An 18,289-nucleotide genomic window follows, 5' to 3' on the forward strand; every position below is an offset into this window, starting at 1 on the left:
CTCCCATAAAGCCACAAAAGCCACTTTGGGAGGGAGGTGAAAAGGTGAGAAGAACCTTCTTCATAACGGCTGAAATACTGTATAATATAATTCAAATTAAAGTTGCTTGTCTCTATACACTATACTCATACTATGTACCATGTACGAGTTTAGTAATATATATACTTCCTGTTTATACTTTATATTGACCTTGTGCTAATTTTGATTATTAATGAGATTAATATATTTGAAATCGATATAGAATAGTTTCCTTTACACCCTCCACTTCAAAGATTTCAGTGGGCATTGTGCTATCATTATTATACAATATTATTCAGAAATGAGGCTTTTTAAGATCTCACTACCTTGAATAAAGGTAATGTGTAAATGTGCAATCATAGCATATATTTTTCCTAACTATTGCCATTGACTTCCGGACCCTATATGAAAACAAGGGGAATATAAATTATCTTAAATGTTAATTTTTCATCAAATTATAATTTTTCTTTTTGAATATATATCAAATATTACTCCGTATGATGCTAATATTATTTGCATGAATTAATCCTAATGTAATATGTGACCGAAGATATAAGCATATACATAGTATATATAACCACTAACTAAGCGGCTAAGCCTTTTCACCAAAAAAAAAAATAAAAAAAAAATAAAAAAACTAAGCGGCTAAGCCTAACAAGCCTACATCATTGGTTTAATTTAACCATATTACCTCATTGTCCACATACTTACATAATTTGCGTTCCTCTTAATAGACATAATAATATAATAGGCTATTTATTTTCAAACCAAAAAAAAAAAAAAAAAAAAAAAGGAGATGAAGAAAAGAATAAAAAGTAGGTCATATTCATAGATTTCCATGTTTTTCTCATGATCACTTAAAGTAAATTGGTCCATCAGATACTGTAGGAGTTTATTCATTGTTATATCCATGTGAGTATGTGACCACATGTCCATGTCAACTATGAAATTATGAATTAATTCGTATCTGTTATGCATGGATGCAAAACTATACTGCTATTTAACGCCCGCAAATTACTCAAAACGCCCGCAAAATTACAATGAAATTACCACTCTACCCTTGAACCACTCTACCCTAAACAATTCTCTTCAACTCACTTGAAACCAAAAAAACAAAAAACCACCACCAATTTCACCAACACCCAACCCCCTTACCACCACCACCACAAGCACCCAAAAACACCACCGGAGAACCGCCAAGATGCCGAGGACGAAGAACGTCGGACGGTCGAGGGAGGAAGACGGCGTGCCGGAGGAGCAGGTGATCGAAACGCCCAAAATAGGCGGTGCCCAAGATATCCGGTTATACCATGGTCAAACCGCCCAAAATAAACGGTTTGACCATGGTCAAACCGGATTCCCTGGGCGGTTTGACCGTGGTCAAACCGGATACCCTGGGCGGTTTGACCGTGGTCAAACCGGATACCCTGGGCGGTTTGACCGTGGTCAAACCGGATTCCCTGGGCGGTTTGACCGTGGTCAAACCGGATACCCTGGGCGGTTTGACCGTGGTCAAACCGGATTCCCTGGGCGGTTTGACCGTGGTCAAAACGGTTTTTTTGGGCGGTTTTGTACATTGCCGGCGACAATAATTACAAAATTTACCTCACGAAGTGGGTCCGGCGGGGTGGACACCCTACTTTCCGCCTCCGACATGTAACCGGGTGGTGGTGGTGGTGGTACTGGCGGTAGTGTTGAAATGGATGGAAGATAAGAAATAGAGTTGAATAGGGTAAGAAATAGAGTCAAGGGTAATATCGTAATTATTTTGTAATTTTGCGGGCGTTTTGAGTAATTTGTGGGCGTTAAATAACAACCCCCATGCAAAACCTAAGTTTTGTTATTAAAATAATAATAATAATAAATAAATAAATAAAAAATTCATTTTCCTACCCATTTTTGACTAATTTTCATCATCTATTTGTAGTTTTTAATTTTTTTTAAATACAGTATGTATATTATTGCCTTTTTATTTGGGAATTTTATTAATAACAAATTTTATCATTTACCTTTCTTGAGTATAAGCTCACTTTACTTTTTCTAACTCAACCTTTCAAATCTTCGCTTTCTCTTACTTGTTATCTCTCTCTATCCATTACACTAAGGGTCTGTTCTTATTGACTGAACTCAGCTGAAATGAACTGAATTGAAATGAATATTTTATAAGAGAAGGAAATTAGGAGCTGAGCTGAACTGAGCTGAGCTGAACTGAAGTGAACTGAACTGAATTTCAATGTATGAGAACAGGCCCTAAATCTTTATGCCAACTACCAAAGATAATAACTAGACAACATGAAAAATAATGAGGCGGAAAGAGTAGTAGTCATTATAGATGAGGAAAAACATAAAATAACATTATACTGTACGTAATATACGTAGTATTTAATTTCTGCGCCTATACTTTTTGAAAACGGTCCTTTTTATATCATTCTTTGTCACCTAATGTTGAGAATTTGAATATATGCATCCAGCTTCACTCTGATGAACAATGATGCCATTCGTTTCAACTTTCAAGCAAGAGAAAAAAAATTTTGCCAGCCTTTTTGATGCGAATCGTTGATGCCTAAAGCCAAAAGGCCCATTCTTCTCCTTCTTGTTATTGCTCCACTCATTTGTTGCCTATACATTTATTGGGTTGTAAATTTGTAATGTTATAAAAGAGGGATGTATATAATTGCACTTTTGCCACTTAACCATACTATTCCAGCTTTTTACAGATATTGCAAATTGGAATTACACAACCTCTTGTTAAAAGTAAAAATGTAAAATCAAAGAAGCTAAAAATATAGAGTGTGTGTTCTTTTCTCTGAGTAGAGAGATGGATTTAGAATATTAGCCATCATTGCTATCAACAATAGCTTGGCCCAATTCTTCTAGCATCTAGATATTAATCATATAATGACATATTGTCAAGAATTTTCTTTTTTTTTTTTTTTTTTTTTTTTTTTTATTTACTTTCAAAAAATACACTTTATTATTCATAGTATAGGTTAAAGGCTAATTCTTGTATATGGCAGAGATACAAATTTACAATGATGTATTGTATATTTGTATTTTTATGAGACCATCTGTAATTCTGTATTGTAACAAAATTTCACCTTGATGTCTAAGTCTTGTTGGTAGTTTAGCCCATAGAGGCTTTTGGGTACTTAAGGGCGTGTTCACTTCAACGTAACTTGTTTAAATTTATTTGAATTCAAGTTAACTTATCGACTGGTATGTTTTTTCAAGTTATATTGCTTGAACTAATTGAAACTTGTTTTGTACCCTAGATAACTTATCCAAAATTGTATTAGTTGCACAAACTTATTATGAGTATGTACTGCCCATAAGAAAATTAAAATAAGTTAAACATAACATCAATCAAAACACTTGGCCAATCAATAATAATCATTTTCTAGGGGGACAAATAATTTTGAGGTGGCCTGGTGATTTAACAGGGGTGATCATTAAAAGGGAAGAAAAGCAAAGTAAAAAAGAATAATAACTTACTATTTACTACTGAGCAAATTTTTACTACAGTTAGAAATTAAGTCTGCTGAGTGCTGAAGTACATATTGTTTTCACTAGCATAATATAGCTATAATTGATACCCAAATTTAAATGAAAGGTGCCGGGAAGATCTATAATTGGGGTATAAATAAAATCGATCATGATCTTTCAATCGATTATACAAAAAGGAAAACAACTTTTCTATGCATTGGGTTGGACCACATCACTATTTCATGTAGAATTGGACACTTCTTGCTGTATAAATTAAAATTAGTTAATTACTCATGCAACGGATATACAATTGGGCAATGAGTCTCACACTGTATTTTAGTTTTCGGATGATAAACAATGAATCACGATCGCTTATAAGAAACTGTTCTGATTTACTGAGCTGAACTGAATATTTTATGAGAGGACGAAATAAGAAATTAAACTGAAGTGAACTAAAGTGGAAGAGAACGGTACCTAAGTCTCAGATGATTTATCCGTCACCCCAAACACATACCTAACGAGTCCATCGCATGTACTCAATATTATATGTTAAGCATTAATTTTCAAGACTATATATTTCACAAAATTAGCAAATAATTAGTTGAGCTAAATACCAATACTGTATTAAACAAGTATCAACAGTATAAACAGTACCCTGTAATGCAACAAACCACTAATTAACAAGTAACATGATTGTCAATTACTATAATAATTATTAGTATTAATAACAACAGCAACAACTAAATTATACGCTAATGTGTCTAATTGTACCTAACCTTATCCACAAAAAAAGATGGTTAGTTTGATAAGAGAGGTAAATCTGAGCATAAGATTGTGTTTGTGGCGGCCAATTATTTCCCCAATTTTCGCCACCATTCACTCCGTGACAACGGAGTATCTTTGCTTACCATTGCTCTAAACCACCCCTTTAATTTTTTTTTTTTTTTTTTTGGAAACATAATTAAATTTAGTTTAATAGTATGTTAATATATATTTTATGTATTGTTATTTATTTTATTTTATTTTGTTTGAGGAAGTAAAATAATTTGAAATTTTTAAAAGAAAAATTAAAATCATAGGAACATAAACACGGGTACGAGGAAGAAATATGGGGTTCGTTATTGGCTGCTGCACAATCTCCTAGCAGTAAGGGCCAGTTACTCTTCCTAGAACCCAACAATAACTACTTCACTTCACTGCCTTAAATACAAGCAAATTTCTGTGATTTACCTAGGATTTTACTATGATCATCAATTAATTAACCGATAAAGACAAAAAATAAAGTGACAAACACAAAATACTCCGGGTAAGTTTTAAAGATTGCTCTATTTTCAAATATGATGATTTCGTTTAAGATTGCTTCATTTGCTATTTTGTTCAAATTTTCAATTATTTCAAATATGTTGATACAAAAAATCAATCCATCATACAACTCTATATATTAAAATAAATAAATAAATAAATAACATAGGTAGAATAAAACATACAATTGAGGTAATACAAAATCTATTTTCAAAAGTTTTTAATACTAATTAATACAGTACGAAGTAAGAAAAAAAATGAAAAAGTAGATCATGTGATAGAGGAAGTGTAATATGTTGAGTAATTATTAAAAAAAATATTATTAGATAAAGTATAAATGTTGTGTGATGCAAGGATAAAAATAGTAATAAAAAAAATGCAAAAAAAAAAAACAAAGAAAGTGTTACTCCAAAAGAACTTTCATGGACAAAAATGAAATTTTGGGTATTAAGAATTTTGAAAAATGGGGTAGTATAAAAATACAAAGTTAATTGTATTTAGTTCAATGATACATTCATTGTTGCAAGTACTTTTGATCTTGTTTTGACTTTCTACAAAATATGTTTAATACGGAGTATGAGTAATATGAAAAACATAGAAGCATTATTGCTAATTGAATTAAATAGGAAGCTAATGTTTAAAAATAAATTTAGTCCGTATAATTAGATATATAAAATGTATTTTGTAATTAAGGATACAAACACACCTAATTAGCTAGGTACGTAATCCTTTCGACTTTCTTTACCAATAGACTTTTACCTGTGTTTTCTCAAATATATTTGACAAAAGGTTAATGAACTTTAAATATACAGTCATACAAAAGTATAGAGTATGCGTATTTCTTTAACGCTTATAATCTAAGAGTTAAGTGTAAAACACAGTGAACAAATATGCATATAATTCCTAATTTACTACCACTAATTACGTGATTAGATATAACCTAAGCTAATGATGTTGTGTGTTTTGATGAGTACAAATAATTAATTTAGTACTGTAAATAAAATTGGGATAGAATTCATATAATAGTATAACAAATGAAGCAGAACGCATGTAATCATGTATATTAGCAATATATACACAGTACAGATGATAGTAGATCCTCAAATGGTTAATAAGTTACATACAATACTATAATTCAATTCGTACTAGCTTAGTTAGCTAAAAACTATTAACCCGCCCCAATTAATGCTAGTTAATAATCATTTTTTTTTTTTCTCTTGCAGTTTAATTTGCTACATATATAATCAATGAAATACACAAAATATAACAAAGACTAATTAATTAATAAATTAATCAGATGAACAAATCCATGAATCTATCATACCTTCACCCTTAGTGACACCTACATTATTATCCGAGGCGCCATTGACAACAGCAGCAGTGATAGCACTGATGCCGCGGTAGTTTCCAGCTGCAGGATTAACAGAGCAGCTAGTCTGCAGAGGTGTGACAGTAGTACACCCGAGACTCATGCTGGAATCTTGCTGATGATGATCAGTTAATGCAGACGAAGTTTGTTCGAGGAGAGACTGGAAGCTGAGCTGAGGGTTGGTGCTAAGAAACTGTTGAGGATCACACAAATGGAAATTAGCAGATGCTGGTGCTGCTGCTATACCACTGGTGCTAATACTAGTGCTAGCCGTAGTAGTAGTTGGAGTCGCGGACAATCCTAGACCATCAATAGTACTACTATTATTAGTATGTGAAGGAAGAGAGGGATTATTATTATTGGCTAAATACGGTGGTTGTTGAAGAGGAGGTATCTTTTGTGGAAAAGGCCTTAAAAGATAACTAGGGGGAGGCACTGCGGAGCTAGTAAGACCACCTAAGCCACCAAAGAGATCGAATTGACCACGAGTGGAGAAGGCGGTGAAGGGAGGTGAAGGGATGCCAGTAAACTCCTGGACCATTTGTCTGAAATTGTTGGTGTCGGTAGTTAGCACAGTAGTAGGCGCCCTCCTAGAAGCCCTGGACCTCTTCTTGGGGTTTCGAGCTGATCCGGTATTGGTTGGTGCTGTTGAGGACAGTGGCGAGGTCACGGGCGGGGATGGTATAGGTAAAGGAAGTGGGCGAGGTGGGTTTTGTTGTTGGTGATGGTGGTTGTTGTTGGGTATGGTGTAGCCAAAAGGACCCTCAGTGCAATTGGCATCATCGGTTGACAAAGACGGTCTAATTGAAGAGAATTTGTTGGTCCACACCATGTCTAGCTGATTATTATTATTATTATTATCATTATTATTGGTACCATTATTATTATTAGTAGCAGTATTATGGTTAATCATAAAGTTTGGACACTCAAGTGAAGAAGATTGTGATAAAGTAGGTGGTTGATCAAAATAGTTGGATACTTGATTGGTGTTGTTACTCAAAGAGTAAAGTTGAAGCGGAGCACCACCACCACCACCCATATTGCTGAAGTTCGACATCGAGTTGAAAAACGCAGAGATAGATTCACCACCACCGCCCCCGCCACGTGAGTCGTACTCTTGACCATCCCCACAACAACCACCACCACCGCCACCGCCCGTGCTGGAAGACTGCATACTTCCACTATTCCCTGAATCCATGTCTCCTGATAATTTAAGATAGATGAGTAATAATTCAAAACATACACTAATAATAATAATATCATCAACATACAGCTAGCTTAGCATATATCATACAGAGACAGATTCGTTGACTCAGTAGAAAGTAAGGAGACAAAGAAATCAGGGGGTAGAGAAAGTTACCCATGAAGCTTTTTACGAAGATCTGCTAAAAGACGATCTGGGTGATCAAGTAAAGTGGGTATTGATCGAGTAATTAAAGTTTTTTTTTTTTAAAGAAGCAAAAAGGGTGGTTGTAAAAGCAGCAGATGATGACCAACTTGAGCTTTTTACCTAGCTAAAATTTTGAAGAAAAAAAATTAGTAAATATGTAAGAAATGAAATGGGGTTGATTAGTTTGGGGAGGTGATAGTGGTGGCTTTAGAGTGGAAAAACCAGGTCCATTGGCAATGGCCTGAATTAGGGATTTCGTATTCCGAAAGAAAAGAGGATGAATATTAAGAGAGAGAAAGAAAAGGATGGAAAGGAGAAAAGGAAAGTAATTGAGTAGACAAGGGAGTACTTATTTTATTTCCCTTTTCTTTTTCTTTTTCTTCTTTTTTTTTTTTCAAAAAAATTTACCCATGATGAGGTAAATTTATTTTTTATAGAGAAAAGTTAAAAAGATAAAAAGTGAGGAGGAGGAGGCAACTAAACAAAGGGACTCTTTCCCACGTTTCAACTTAATTAATTTTTGTTTTGGGTGGATGACGACACTACTCTTTCACTCTCTCTCCCTTCAATTACATAATTTTATGCCATTGAGTTGGATTTGTTAAAATACTTCGTATTGTATTAGTGGAATTTTGCTGGAGATTTAAAAACTAATAAAAAATACTAATAATTTAATAGTGACCGAATAATTTGTATAACAATAAGATATGTAATATTATAAAAACAAAAAAAGTGCAAGTAAAAACCATGTGAGAAGAGAAATATAATAAAATACTTGTAGTGTTGCATATTTCCAATAAGGAGAGTAAAAAAAAAAAAAAAAAAAAAAAAAAAAAAAAACCCTATTGCAATGAAATAATTTTTTTTTTCATATAATAGCAATTAAATAAAAATTGAAGTACCTTTTAGCGCACAATGTAAATTTAATGGAGTTTTAAAAAAATTATATAAGATGATTATAAATTTAATTTAATTTTTTTTAAAAAATATACACATGGTGAGAAATAAATAGTGGATTTATTTGTTTGTTTATGGAGACCAATGAAGGAGATTAGAATGTTTTCATATTTCGAAAGTGAATTATGTAAAAGTACCGAATGTTTTAAGAAAATGCCACTTAAAAAAAAAAAATTAAGAGAGCATTTTTACAATTTTAACTATTCTCTCAAGTCCTCAATAGTCTCTAATTTCATAGATGAAAAAAGTTGACCTAACTTATTGATCCGAATCGAAACTTAATATTGTAACTCCATGAGAAGTAACATGGAACTATCCAGACTAATTAAAGAAAAGACAACTTCACTTCAAATAGTTAAAGGGCTAATTCTTTTTGTTGTCATATGATATTTAGATATAAATTCCTCTGGTCTTAGCTTGCTAACTAATCACTCTATTGATACCCGATGTGGCTCAAATGATTTTTATTATAGCCTCATAAAAAGCCACGAGTATTTTTATTTTTTAAAAAGTTTTAATTTGTTAAGTAGAAAACATCACAATAATAAAAGAGTCACAAACATGTAATTTCATCACAATAATAGCTAAATATTTGACTTTCCTGTCAAACCAACAAACAAATAAATTCTCAATTCTAGTTATTTTCGCTTATAACTACTATTGAAAATTAGGTAAAACCGTTTTCCTACTTTTAGTCACAATGTTAAACTATAGGAAGTAACATTTCAAGACTATTCTCATAAACTAGTTAGCAACTTAGCATAGAAGATGCCTGAACTTTAGTAATCCTCAATTTTGCAACTTTATTTGGCAGAACGACCTCCACCAATAGGTTACTTTATATGGAAGCATAGAGAATAACGACGTTATATTTCAGTACAATATAGATTAAATCGAATTTTGGAGCAGAATTTTAAAGATTACATGTAATACCTTTTAGAATTTTCGATTAGATGAGATGATCAAACAAGCAAAACACATGTTATTGGTAATCAAACTAGGAACTAACAAGTGGAGATCGGATTTCCGAACGTCACCTACAGATTCTCTCTCCAACTATTCTCACCTGTTTCAATTGCAAGATCAATATAACAAACCTCTTATTAGCAGTCTTTTAACGTTTTCAATTGCATGATCAATATAACAAACCTCTTATTAGCCGTCTTTTAACATTATGTACAACTGGTTTAATTTGAATGCAAGTTTACATGTTGTAATGTAAGATTGACAAGAGCTTATAAGATTTTCCGACATGAATAAAAAAAATTTGAGAGCAATTTAAAATGTTGTGCATAGAGCTCATTTATATTAAAGACAAGGTTTGAATTGAAATATTTAAACTCTTCACGATCTGATATTTTCTAATATGGCTTAAAATTGAAAAAAAAACCCATCTTAAAACTTATGGTTGATAATTATTAGTACTACGTAATTACTCCACTTTTGACTTATTCAAAATAGTTAATAGTAGCATAGTGCCATAGTAGGGTGTAGTAGATATGAGTCAGTATCAAGAACTTCAGTTTTGACATTAATTATACTTAATTAATCTAATGTGATTAGGTTCTACATCTCTCACTAAACAGGAAAATAAATTTACCTCAATATCTAATATTGACAAAGCAAAGAATGCAGCTTAACAAATCCTTATAATTCTAGTCATACCTTTGAGCTCGAATCTTTATGTTCCATGCACATAGATACCTATAAATTATAGACGAATTTAGGTGGTCACTAACTCAAAGTATCAAAGTAGGAAAAACAAACTTATTATTGACAACATAAGCTAAGGTTCTTTTAGGGATCTATATGCCTTTTACGTTCTTTTGAGCAATTTAAGGATGAGATTTGCATTATTGTCAACTCCAAAGATTTATTAGTAATTTATTATAGGATAGGGGGCCAAACAATATAACTTCGCTGATAAATGATGAAAAGATAGAGAAATATCAAAGTTCTTTTTCAAATATGTTATTTCGGATGATATACTACAAGAGGGGGGGTGAATTGTAGTATGTTCCTAGTGCCTACTTTTCGCGGAATATAAAACTGATTGCTGTTAGGAACTTAGACAATGCAAAGCGGATTTTACGAGGAAACCATCCAGGGCCCAACTGGAAGTAAAACCTCGACCCTACTATAAGGATTTCAAACACAAACCATTTCACTACAATAGGGCAAACACCAAGTTACAACCTATTATGCACAGACCTTTACTCACAAGTTCCTGCTCGGAAACTTGCTACTCGATAAGACCCTATCCTACCCAATCTAAGTCCTACACTTAGATTCACTCGTACTACCAAAGTACTACCCACTCGGCCTCTCACTAGAAGCTCAATCGGCTTCACACTAGAAGCTCACACATTGCACTCTCAAAATATAATATAACGAGAATCCTCACGAACTCTCACACCCCAATACATAAAACACTCAAAACCCTTTTTCCCAATTACAAGATCTCAATGAATAACTCTAAATACATACCAATGAATAAAGAGATAAAACTAATATGCTGGACACTCAAGATCTGATCTGGAACTGTCTGGACGAACTGAAACCAAACCTGACTGGAACATCGACCTGGAGGTCTGACTTAGCTTCGTGGTGAAGAATGAAACCATTAAGCACGACCACTGCACTTCGTCAACCTCGACTTTGAATGAATACATATGAGCATATTTATAGTACACTCGAATCATTCTTTTCGTAAAAGATAAGTTTTATTAAAAGATAGAAATAAAAGATATTTTCCAAAGATAAGTTTTCCATAATAATATCTTTTGTCGAGAATATATTTTGTCAATAATAATAAAATATAATTACCATAAAATCTGATTTTATCTAGATCATATATTTTCCAAATATACTAATATATCTTACCATATCTTTTTACAAAAGATATAATTACCATATCTTTTTACAAAAGATATACTTGCCATAAAATTAGATTTTATTTAAAACTTATTTTGCTGAAAATATTTTCCAAAAATAACTTATCTTTTTCCACAAGGATTTATTAGAAAATAAATATCTTTATTCTGTAAAACCAAATCCTTAAAAGATATGCACGTGGTAGATAAATATATAATCATTAAATTTGACCTGCGACCTTTAACGACGTGCAGACGTAAGTTCCAATTAGGTTTTGGAACTCTGACAGTCTCTGAGTTCCTGACAAGTCAGTAACTCTAATTTCATTGACTACCATGAGTTCACCTTGGTTCTTTAGACTTGTTCCAGACTGACTTTTATGTCCAACATACTTACATGAATCCTAGAGTGATATACTTCGATTTCTCCGTCTTCATGTTGTTTCTTTGAAACTCTTGTTCTGGAATCTTGTAGTATTGATGTATTCTAGTTCTCGGGGCAACATTCCACTTTTGGAACCGCAAGCCAAGTTCCTATTGGAACTTGCTGTCTTCATGTTCCTGTTAGGGAACTTAGATAGTTCCTGTTAGAGAACTAAGTTCCTGTTAGGGAACTCTTCATGTACCTGTTAGGGAACATGCTCCGGCTCTCGTGGGAAAGCCTGCCGAAAGTTCCTTCTGGATCTTGTTAGAGAATACCTTCAGGTTCCTTCGTAGTTTAGTTCTCGTGGGAGAACCTGCTTTAGGTTTATTCATTCTCTCTTGTTCCTCTTGAAGTCTTCTATGTTCCAACCCATTGACTTCACCTAAGTCAGTTCCTGTCTTCACATAAACACTTTTTTTTAGAGAAACATTAGATTGAAGTTTGTTTGTCATAAACAAACTTCAAGTGAGAGAACTAATTAAACTTAAAGCTTATGTAAATACTCCTACACATATACGACTCATGTATGCATAGTGTACTTACCTCATGAAGCTAACATATGCAAACACCTATTTACATAGTTACCTTCATGGTTCCTTAGCCATCATCATGCTTATCAACCATAGCACTCATCATTGTTCTTGTTCTTCTATTGCTTATCATATATTGCTCAGTTTCCTTATATTTATACTTGTCATTGCTCATGTTCCTTGTATCCTGTTCCAAGCATAACTTGTTCTTTCTATGCACAACTTAACAAATACATTAGATAGATAATCATCATTAGTTTACAATCATCAAAACCTAATTACTCAACAAAATAACTTTGCCTTTCCATAAAGGCAAAATCTTGTATGAGACGGTCTCATAATATATGATCTTGAGGAGGATCTAACCTCTTACGAGTACCTCTTACCATCTCATCAGTTGAACAAGAAGCAATCTGAAGTTGGGTGCAACTATTATCAACCAAAGGAAAACGCTTTACTATTACTTATGTTAGTAATGTACGAGTGTACCACCTAGAAGTGTTTGATGCACGCTCGCACCTAAAATTATTGACTTACGCCGTAGATGGGCTTTGCTCCACAATGGGCTGGTAAGTGGGCCTACTCATCATTATTTTATTTCCGTAATGCAATGTATCCCATAAATTCATAATTATATTCCTTTTCAACTTCTTTTAGTTTTGGCTTCACAACATTATTTCGTTTGTTTGTGTTTTTGTTTTGTCATTTTTTATGTAAAGATAAAACGCGTTATCAGAACAAGTGTAATTCAAACTGTATCCAATTAATAATCCTAAAATTTGATTCTAGGCTAATAAAGTTAGTCAAGTACTAGTATCCATAATGAACTAAATGTAGGCAAAAGAACAAAAAATTCTCTTGGTTACTCCTAATTCTAGAGGTAAGTACTTATTCTACAATTTATTATCTTGTGTATTACATGAGTTTACATCTAATATTTTTTTAAAAAAACCTTTAAAAACCTAAATAACAATAATTGAGACAAATTTTAAGTTTGCTACCCCTATAAACCATTGCCTTTATTTTTGTTAGACCCCATGGAATCAGGGGGGATCTTTTTATCTTCTATATAAAAATTTGTTTTGCAAAAGTTAAGTATTAATGTTTTTAATTAGATATTTAGATAAGAGGTTGAATGTTTAAATCTTAACCCTTCTATTCTATTGAGATTGAAGAGTAGTGACTAGTGAGTGGAACAATTGACTTTAGTCACTTAACTACTGTAAAAAGTAAAGGGCCGGTAATTTACGGAAAATGGAGTGTATAACAGATTTTTGATCTCAAGTAATTCATGGGGTGCATGTGAAAAAAGAAGATTTTCCTAAGCACTATGATATTGAACGATCATTGAAAAGGGAATTCATAATAATTCTCTCCAAATTGATTGGGGGATTCAAAACCCGAGCAAGATTTGCTTAATTATGAATTTATGATATACTTATCTTGATTAAGTGCTTATTAAAGCTTATGCAAAAACGATTGCCCATTATAATTAAGACTTAAAAAAAATATTCTTCAAATCAGAATATATATATTTTTTGTTTTCTCTATTCATGATGTTTTTTTTTCTTTTGCCATTATTCCCTACTTCTATTGGGAATCGATATACATATAATTGAGTACAATAATTATAAAGGACCAAGTCATGCCGGATAAATACTTAAAATATATTGGCATAGGTAGCATTGTGATGAAATGCATTTTAAAAGAGAAGCAAGGATGACATACTAATAAAAAACTAATCATGCCATTCCTCTATCACCCCGTGTTGGTGTGAAGTGTTCGATTCTCATTAACTCCTAAAAAACTCAACGCATAACATATCATCCTATGTAATTGTAAAATAAGTAAATGAACACATTATATCGAATTAAGTAGTTCACTTAATTTCAGTTGCAGAGTTTATTATCTTTGTATAGTACTTAGTTGCTAGAATAGGAAAGCGTCACAATCTTTGGTAAATTTTACAAAAGCCACTCAATTTCATGCTGTTGGTGATGTTACAGTTCAATCTATTGTCGGGGACACCGGCAATTGGTGCTTGTAGCAGTAACCGTGTTGTGATGATTAATGGTCGGTAGATGGAGCAACTTTTTGAGTTTTTTCTCCACCCTTTATTACTTTTCATTCTCATTGAATTTCTGAGTAATGTCAACGATTCAAAACAGGGTACAGAGCTAACTGAGTTGAAACAATTTCTGAACAGACCCCTTAAGCAACTTGGTTACCAGGGTCCGGTTAGTTCGAATCAGTGAGCATTGGTATGTGTCATTTTGAGCCAAACCATCTAGCCTGTATCAAATATCTTCCGGGTGGAATAGGATTTGGCCGAAACACTTAATATTTGTAAGGGTTCAGATTTTGTTTCAGGTTGGGTAATTTTCCCTGGCCTGGTGTCAAACTAACAAAATGCAATAGAATGTAAGCTCTGCTTCTATGATAAGGGGTTTCTGTGATCAAAATTATTGCCGACAAAAAATAACAAATGCATCAATCACTATATCCCATCAATAGATGGCTACGAAGTTGACAGGAGAAGTCAATTTCCTCTAATTACTGCAAAGATTATGATGGAGGCTCTCTATTGACAAAAAAAGTACGGAACTTGCTGGTGCACTCGCATTGCTTCAAAACACGCTATCTTGCAACAGAAAAAGGACTTTGCCATGTTGATATATCCGTTATGAGATCTCGAAATTGATCTATCAGATGTTTGAGGTGCTTATTCTTATTTGCAAGATCCTGCAATTACAAAAGTAGAAAATAAATATAGATGTTTCCTCTTCCAAACCGGCACAATCATCTGCAAACCAATATAATTTATAAGGACCCCCTCTTAAACAAATCCCATCCCATCAGTTATATTAGTCACTAGCCATTGAACAACAATCACGAGGACCGATTGTGCTATTCTAACACTATTCTTTACTACACCATGATAAACTCTTAGACCTCACACAAGCACTCAACATCATGCATCCATAAAAATGGAAATAATTCACAAGGGATGGACTTGTAACAGTTTTTTTTTTTTTTTTTTTTCCAAAATAAGAACAGTAATTTAGCTTTAACATTACCATCTTTAAACTAGATACTTGCTCTTCTAACTTCCCGATCTCAGCCTCATCTTCAACTGAGGCAGAATCATCCATGTCCTCCTGAACAAAAGGAAAACAATTACACAAATCAGACACCTACAGACAGCAGCAGTAACCCTATTGTTTAAAAATCCAATAATTGAATTTTGATTGAAGGGGAAAAATATTAAGCAAACAAGAATTAATGATAACTATGATCAAAGTCAACCCCTATGAGCTATGGCCTACGAAATAACTCCTAACAACAGACCCATTCCCTTAGCATGTGAAGGGAAATGCAGCATAAATTTTTTAATAACAACCGAAAAATTTATTAACTTGCACTATTTTTTGCTTTAACAAACCAACCGAAGACATTTTGAAAACGTGGTTTCCTGGGATTGATTTTCCTTTCAATAAAACCTTTGTCCAGTTCAGACAGGGTTTTAAACACAATTCTATCGTTCTCACATTCTAAAAACACTTTATGCAAAATTTCACAATTCTATGATTCTATGAAGTAATGAAACTAATGTCATTCATTTTTCAGAATAAACAATGTCAAAAAAGCTCAATCATCAGCAAAAAGGGGGGTGCACATAATATTAAGGGAAAATATAACTGCCAAATTCTATAGATGAATAGAACCTTGCAATAAAAGAGGAAATTACCCTGTTTTCCTGAGGCAAGGCATTGAGAACAGCACGAAGAGAAGCAACAGAAGACTTATAACGAAGACGAGCTTCTTCAAGAGCACCACCACCCATATCGAAGTGGTGGGCTGAATCTAATGAAACATCACCATTTGAACCCTCACTATGCCCATTAGCAGTGATAGTAGCGGCAGTACTAGTATCAGGAATGGCAACTGGAGAAGATGTAGTTGTAGACCACAAGGTTGGGTTGCAAAGCTCATCATTCATTGCAGACAGGACCTGAAATGCTGCCTCAACTGTCTCTTCGAGATGCTTCTGACCTTCGGCTGCAAGCTCCTTAGCTGATTTCATGGTCTCATCGGTCATTACCTGGTCTTCCATTGTTGAACTGTTGATAATTTCAGAGATGAAACAAACCCTATCAAGTTCTGAAAATTGATCCCTAATTGCCTAATATGTTGTTGACTTTCTGTCAATTATCACAAGGGAGGAGCACAATAACCATGGATTCATCAAGGCTGCCCCAGTTAATCTCCATGATAAACAAGTTTCGTTTATCACGGAGCAAAAGTTTTACCTATGTTTATCACGAATAATCTTGTATTTGCTCGGATTCATCAATCAATATCTTAAATTACAAGATCTGTTACTAATTTAGCCCAATTCCCACACATTAATCCCATGAACCACACACATCAGATAGCAGTGCACATATATCAAGACTACAGTATCAAATGAATGCAGCAGCATTACCTTTTAATTCAATCAAAAATATACAAGTGTATCCTATGAGTACATTATAACTAGCAACAAAATAGTCAATTAAGCCCCTTAATTGGCCTCTAAAGCGATATACTTTTGACATAATGAGTCACTCATCTCATGAATTACTAAGCATCCTCACCAAAGAAATGGCTATGCCTACAACTATAGTCCAAAACCTCATACAGCAACTTCTGATTCCTTACAATGACATGTTCACTCGCAATTAATGGAAAAATTAGAGGATTAAAACAATAAAACAGAAAGAAATGCGGTTTACAACTTATAATACTCTTGATTTGTATTCGAAATGAAACAACCCCAAACATAATAGCTCAATGCCATAGCAGCATCAAGTATGTCAACAACTCCAAAGAGCCCCAACACTAAATTCACCACTATAGTATACTAGGAAACACCCAATTCCCTAATTTACTAGACAAATAAGTGCAGAAATTTGAAGAAAATTGAAGATGTAGTTGGAAAAATAGAATAGTAATTATCACTCCACTAAACCAGGTTACCATAGAGGCCCTAGTCTTTAATTAGACAAAGATTCAACATTTTCTCCACATGAAATGGCAGTTATATTGAGCCCCTAAGTTTTTGCTTTCAAAAAAAAAAAAAAATCAGAATTGAATTGAATTACAGAAAGCAAACAGCAATAAAGTTAATAACCCATGAAAAGTTGCAAAATTGGCATTAAATTAAACCTAATTAGAAATTGATTGATAAAAAAGTAAATTAGCTACCTTAAATGACGAGTAAGAAGATCTTTGGAAGTTTCAGAGTCCGGTTAGAAGTAGAGCAGGTAATTGGAAGCATTGAAGGACTAAACTGCAACCATCATTGTCTATTTCCTTCAAATTAGGGATCTGATCTGGAGAGTTCGAGATCGCAGAATACAACCGGCGCCTGTTCGTCGACGATAGCTCTGTGGCCTCTGGTGCCCCCTCTCGACGCTACTGTTGTTGCTGCGCTCTTCTGCTTTCTCCAATCCTTCGTTTTCTCACAACAACTTGACACCCAAATTAGTTATGGTAGGGTCAAAAATATGGTCAAAACTGGTTAGACTTTTTTTTTTTAGGTAGTCCCAGTCCCAGTAATCAATTTGTTAATCAAAATTACTGTAATTTATTAATGGCAAAGTAGTACATAAAATAACATATATGTCCAGTCATTATGGCATTTTCGTAAATAAATCAACAACAGTAGAAACCATATTTAATATTGTTGATTTATATACAATTTTGCCATTTAATAAAAAAAAAAATTTATCAAATTGATTTTTGAAGACAATTTTATCAAATTGATTATCTCCCTTGTGTTTTTCATAATGTTCAAGATTTCAAGCCATGTTAAATTTATTTAAGATGAGATGATAATATAAGCTATGTTCGGTTCAATTTATTTATAAATCAAATCAAATTATAATTTTTTATTTTTTT

General features: G+C 33.3%; 2 protein-coding genes across 2 annotated transcripts; both read right to left on the reverse strand.

The window, feature by feature from the left end:
• Window positions 1–5,885: 5,885 nt before the first annotated feature.
• Window positions 5,886–7,881, reverse strand: LOC145602760 (uncharacterized). Its single transcript, XM_081658921.1, has 2 exons — window positions 7,533–7,881; window positions 5,886–7,375 (listed from the first exon to the last, which is right to left on the reverse strand). Exons 1-2 carry the CDS (start codon window positions 7,534–7,536, stop codon window positions 6,093–6,095), a joined length of 1,287 nt encoding a protein of 428 aa, XP_081515047.1. The 5' UTR covers window positions 7,537–7,881; the 3' UTR covers window positions 5,886–6,092.
• A 6,897-nt stretch (window positions 7,882–14,778) lies between these two features.
• Window positions 14,779–17,846, reverse strand: LOC145602199 (mediator of RNA polymerase II transcription subunit 30-like). Its single transcript, XM_081658375.1, has 4 exons — window positions 17,594–17,846; window positions 16,095–16,467; window positions 15,424–15,504; window positions 14,779–15,088 (listed from the first exon to the last, which is right to left on the reverse strand). Exons 2-4 carry the CDS (start codon window positions 16,458–16,460, stop codon window positions 14,984–14,986), a joined length of 552 nt encoding a protein of 183 aa, XP_081514501.1. The 5' UTR covers window positions 16,461–16,467; window positions 17,594–17,846; the 3' UTR covers window positions 14,779–14,983.
• Window positions 17,847–18,289: the final 443 nt, after the last annotated feature.

The sequence above is a fragment of the Chenopodium album genome, chromosome 21, assembly GCF_948465745.1.
Source record: "Chenopodium album chromosome 21, dcCheAlbu1.1, whole genome shotgun sequence".
NCBI classification, from domain to species: Eukaryota; Viridiplantae; Streptophyta; class Magnoliopsida; order Caryophyllales; family Amaranthaceae; genus Chenopodium; species Chenopodium album.

Coding starts and splice junctions, on each gene's coding strand:
- LOC145602199 (XM_081658375.1), bottom strand. CDS start 16,460: ATGGAAGACCAGGTAATGACCGATGAGACCATGAAATCAGCTAAGGAG. Junction 15,505..16,094: donor CCTTGCCTCAGGAAAACAGG/GTAATTTCCTCT, acceptor CCTTTTGTTCAG/GAGGACATGGATGATTCTGC. Junction 15,089..15,423: donor AAGTATCTAGTTTAAAGATG/GTAATGTTAAAG, acceptor TTGTAATTGCAG/GATCTTGCAAATAAGAATAA.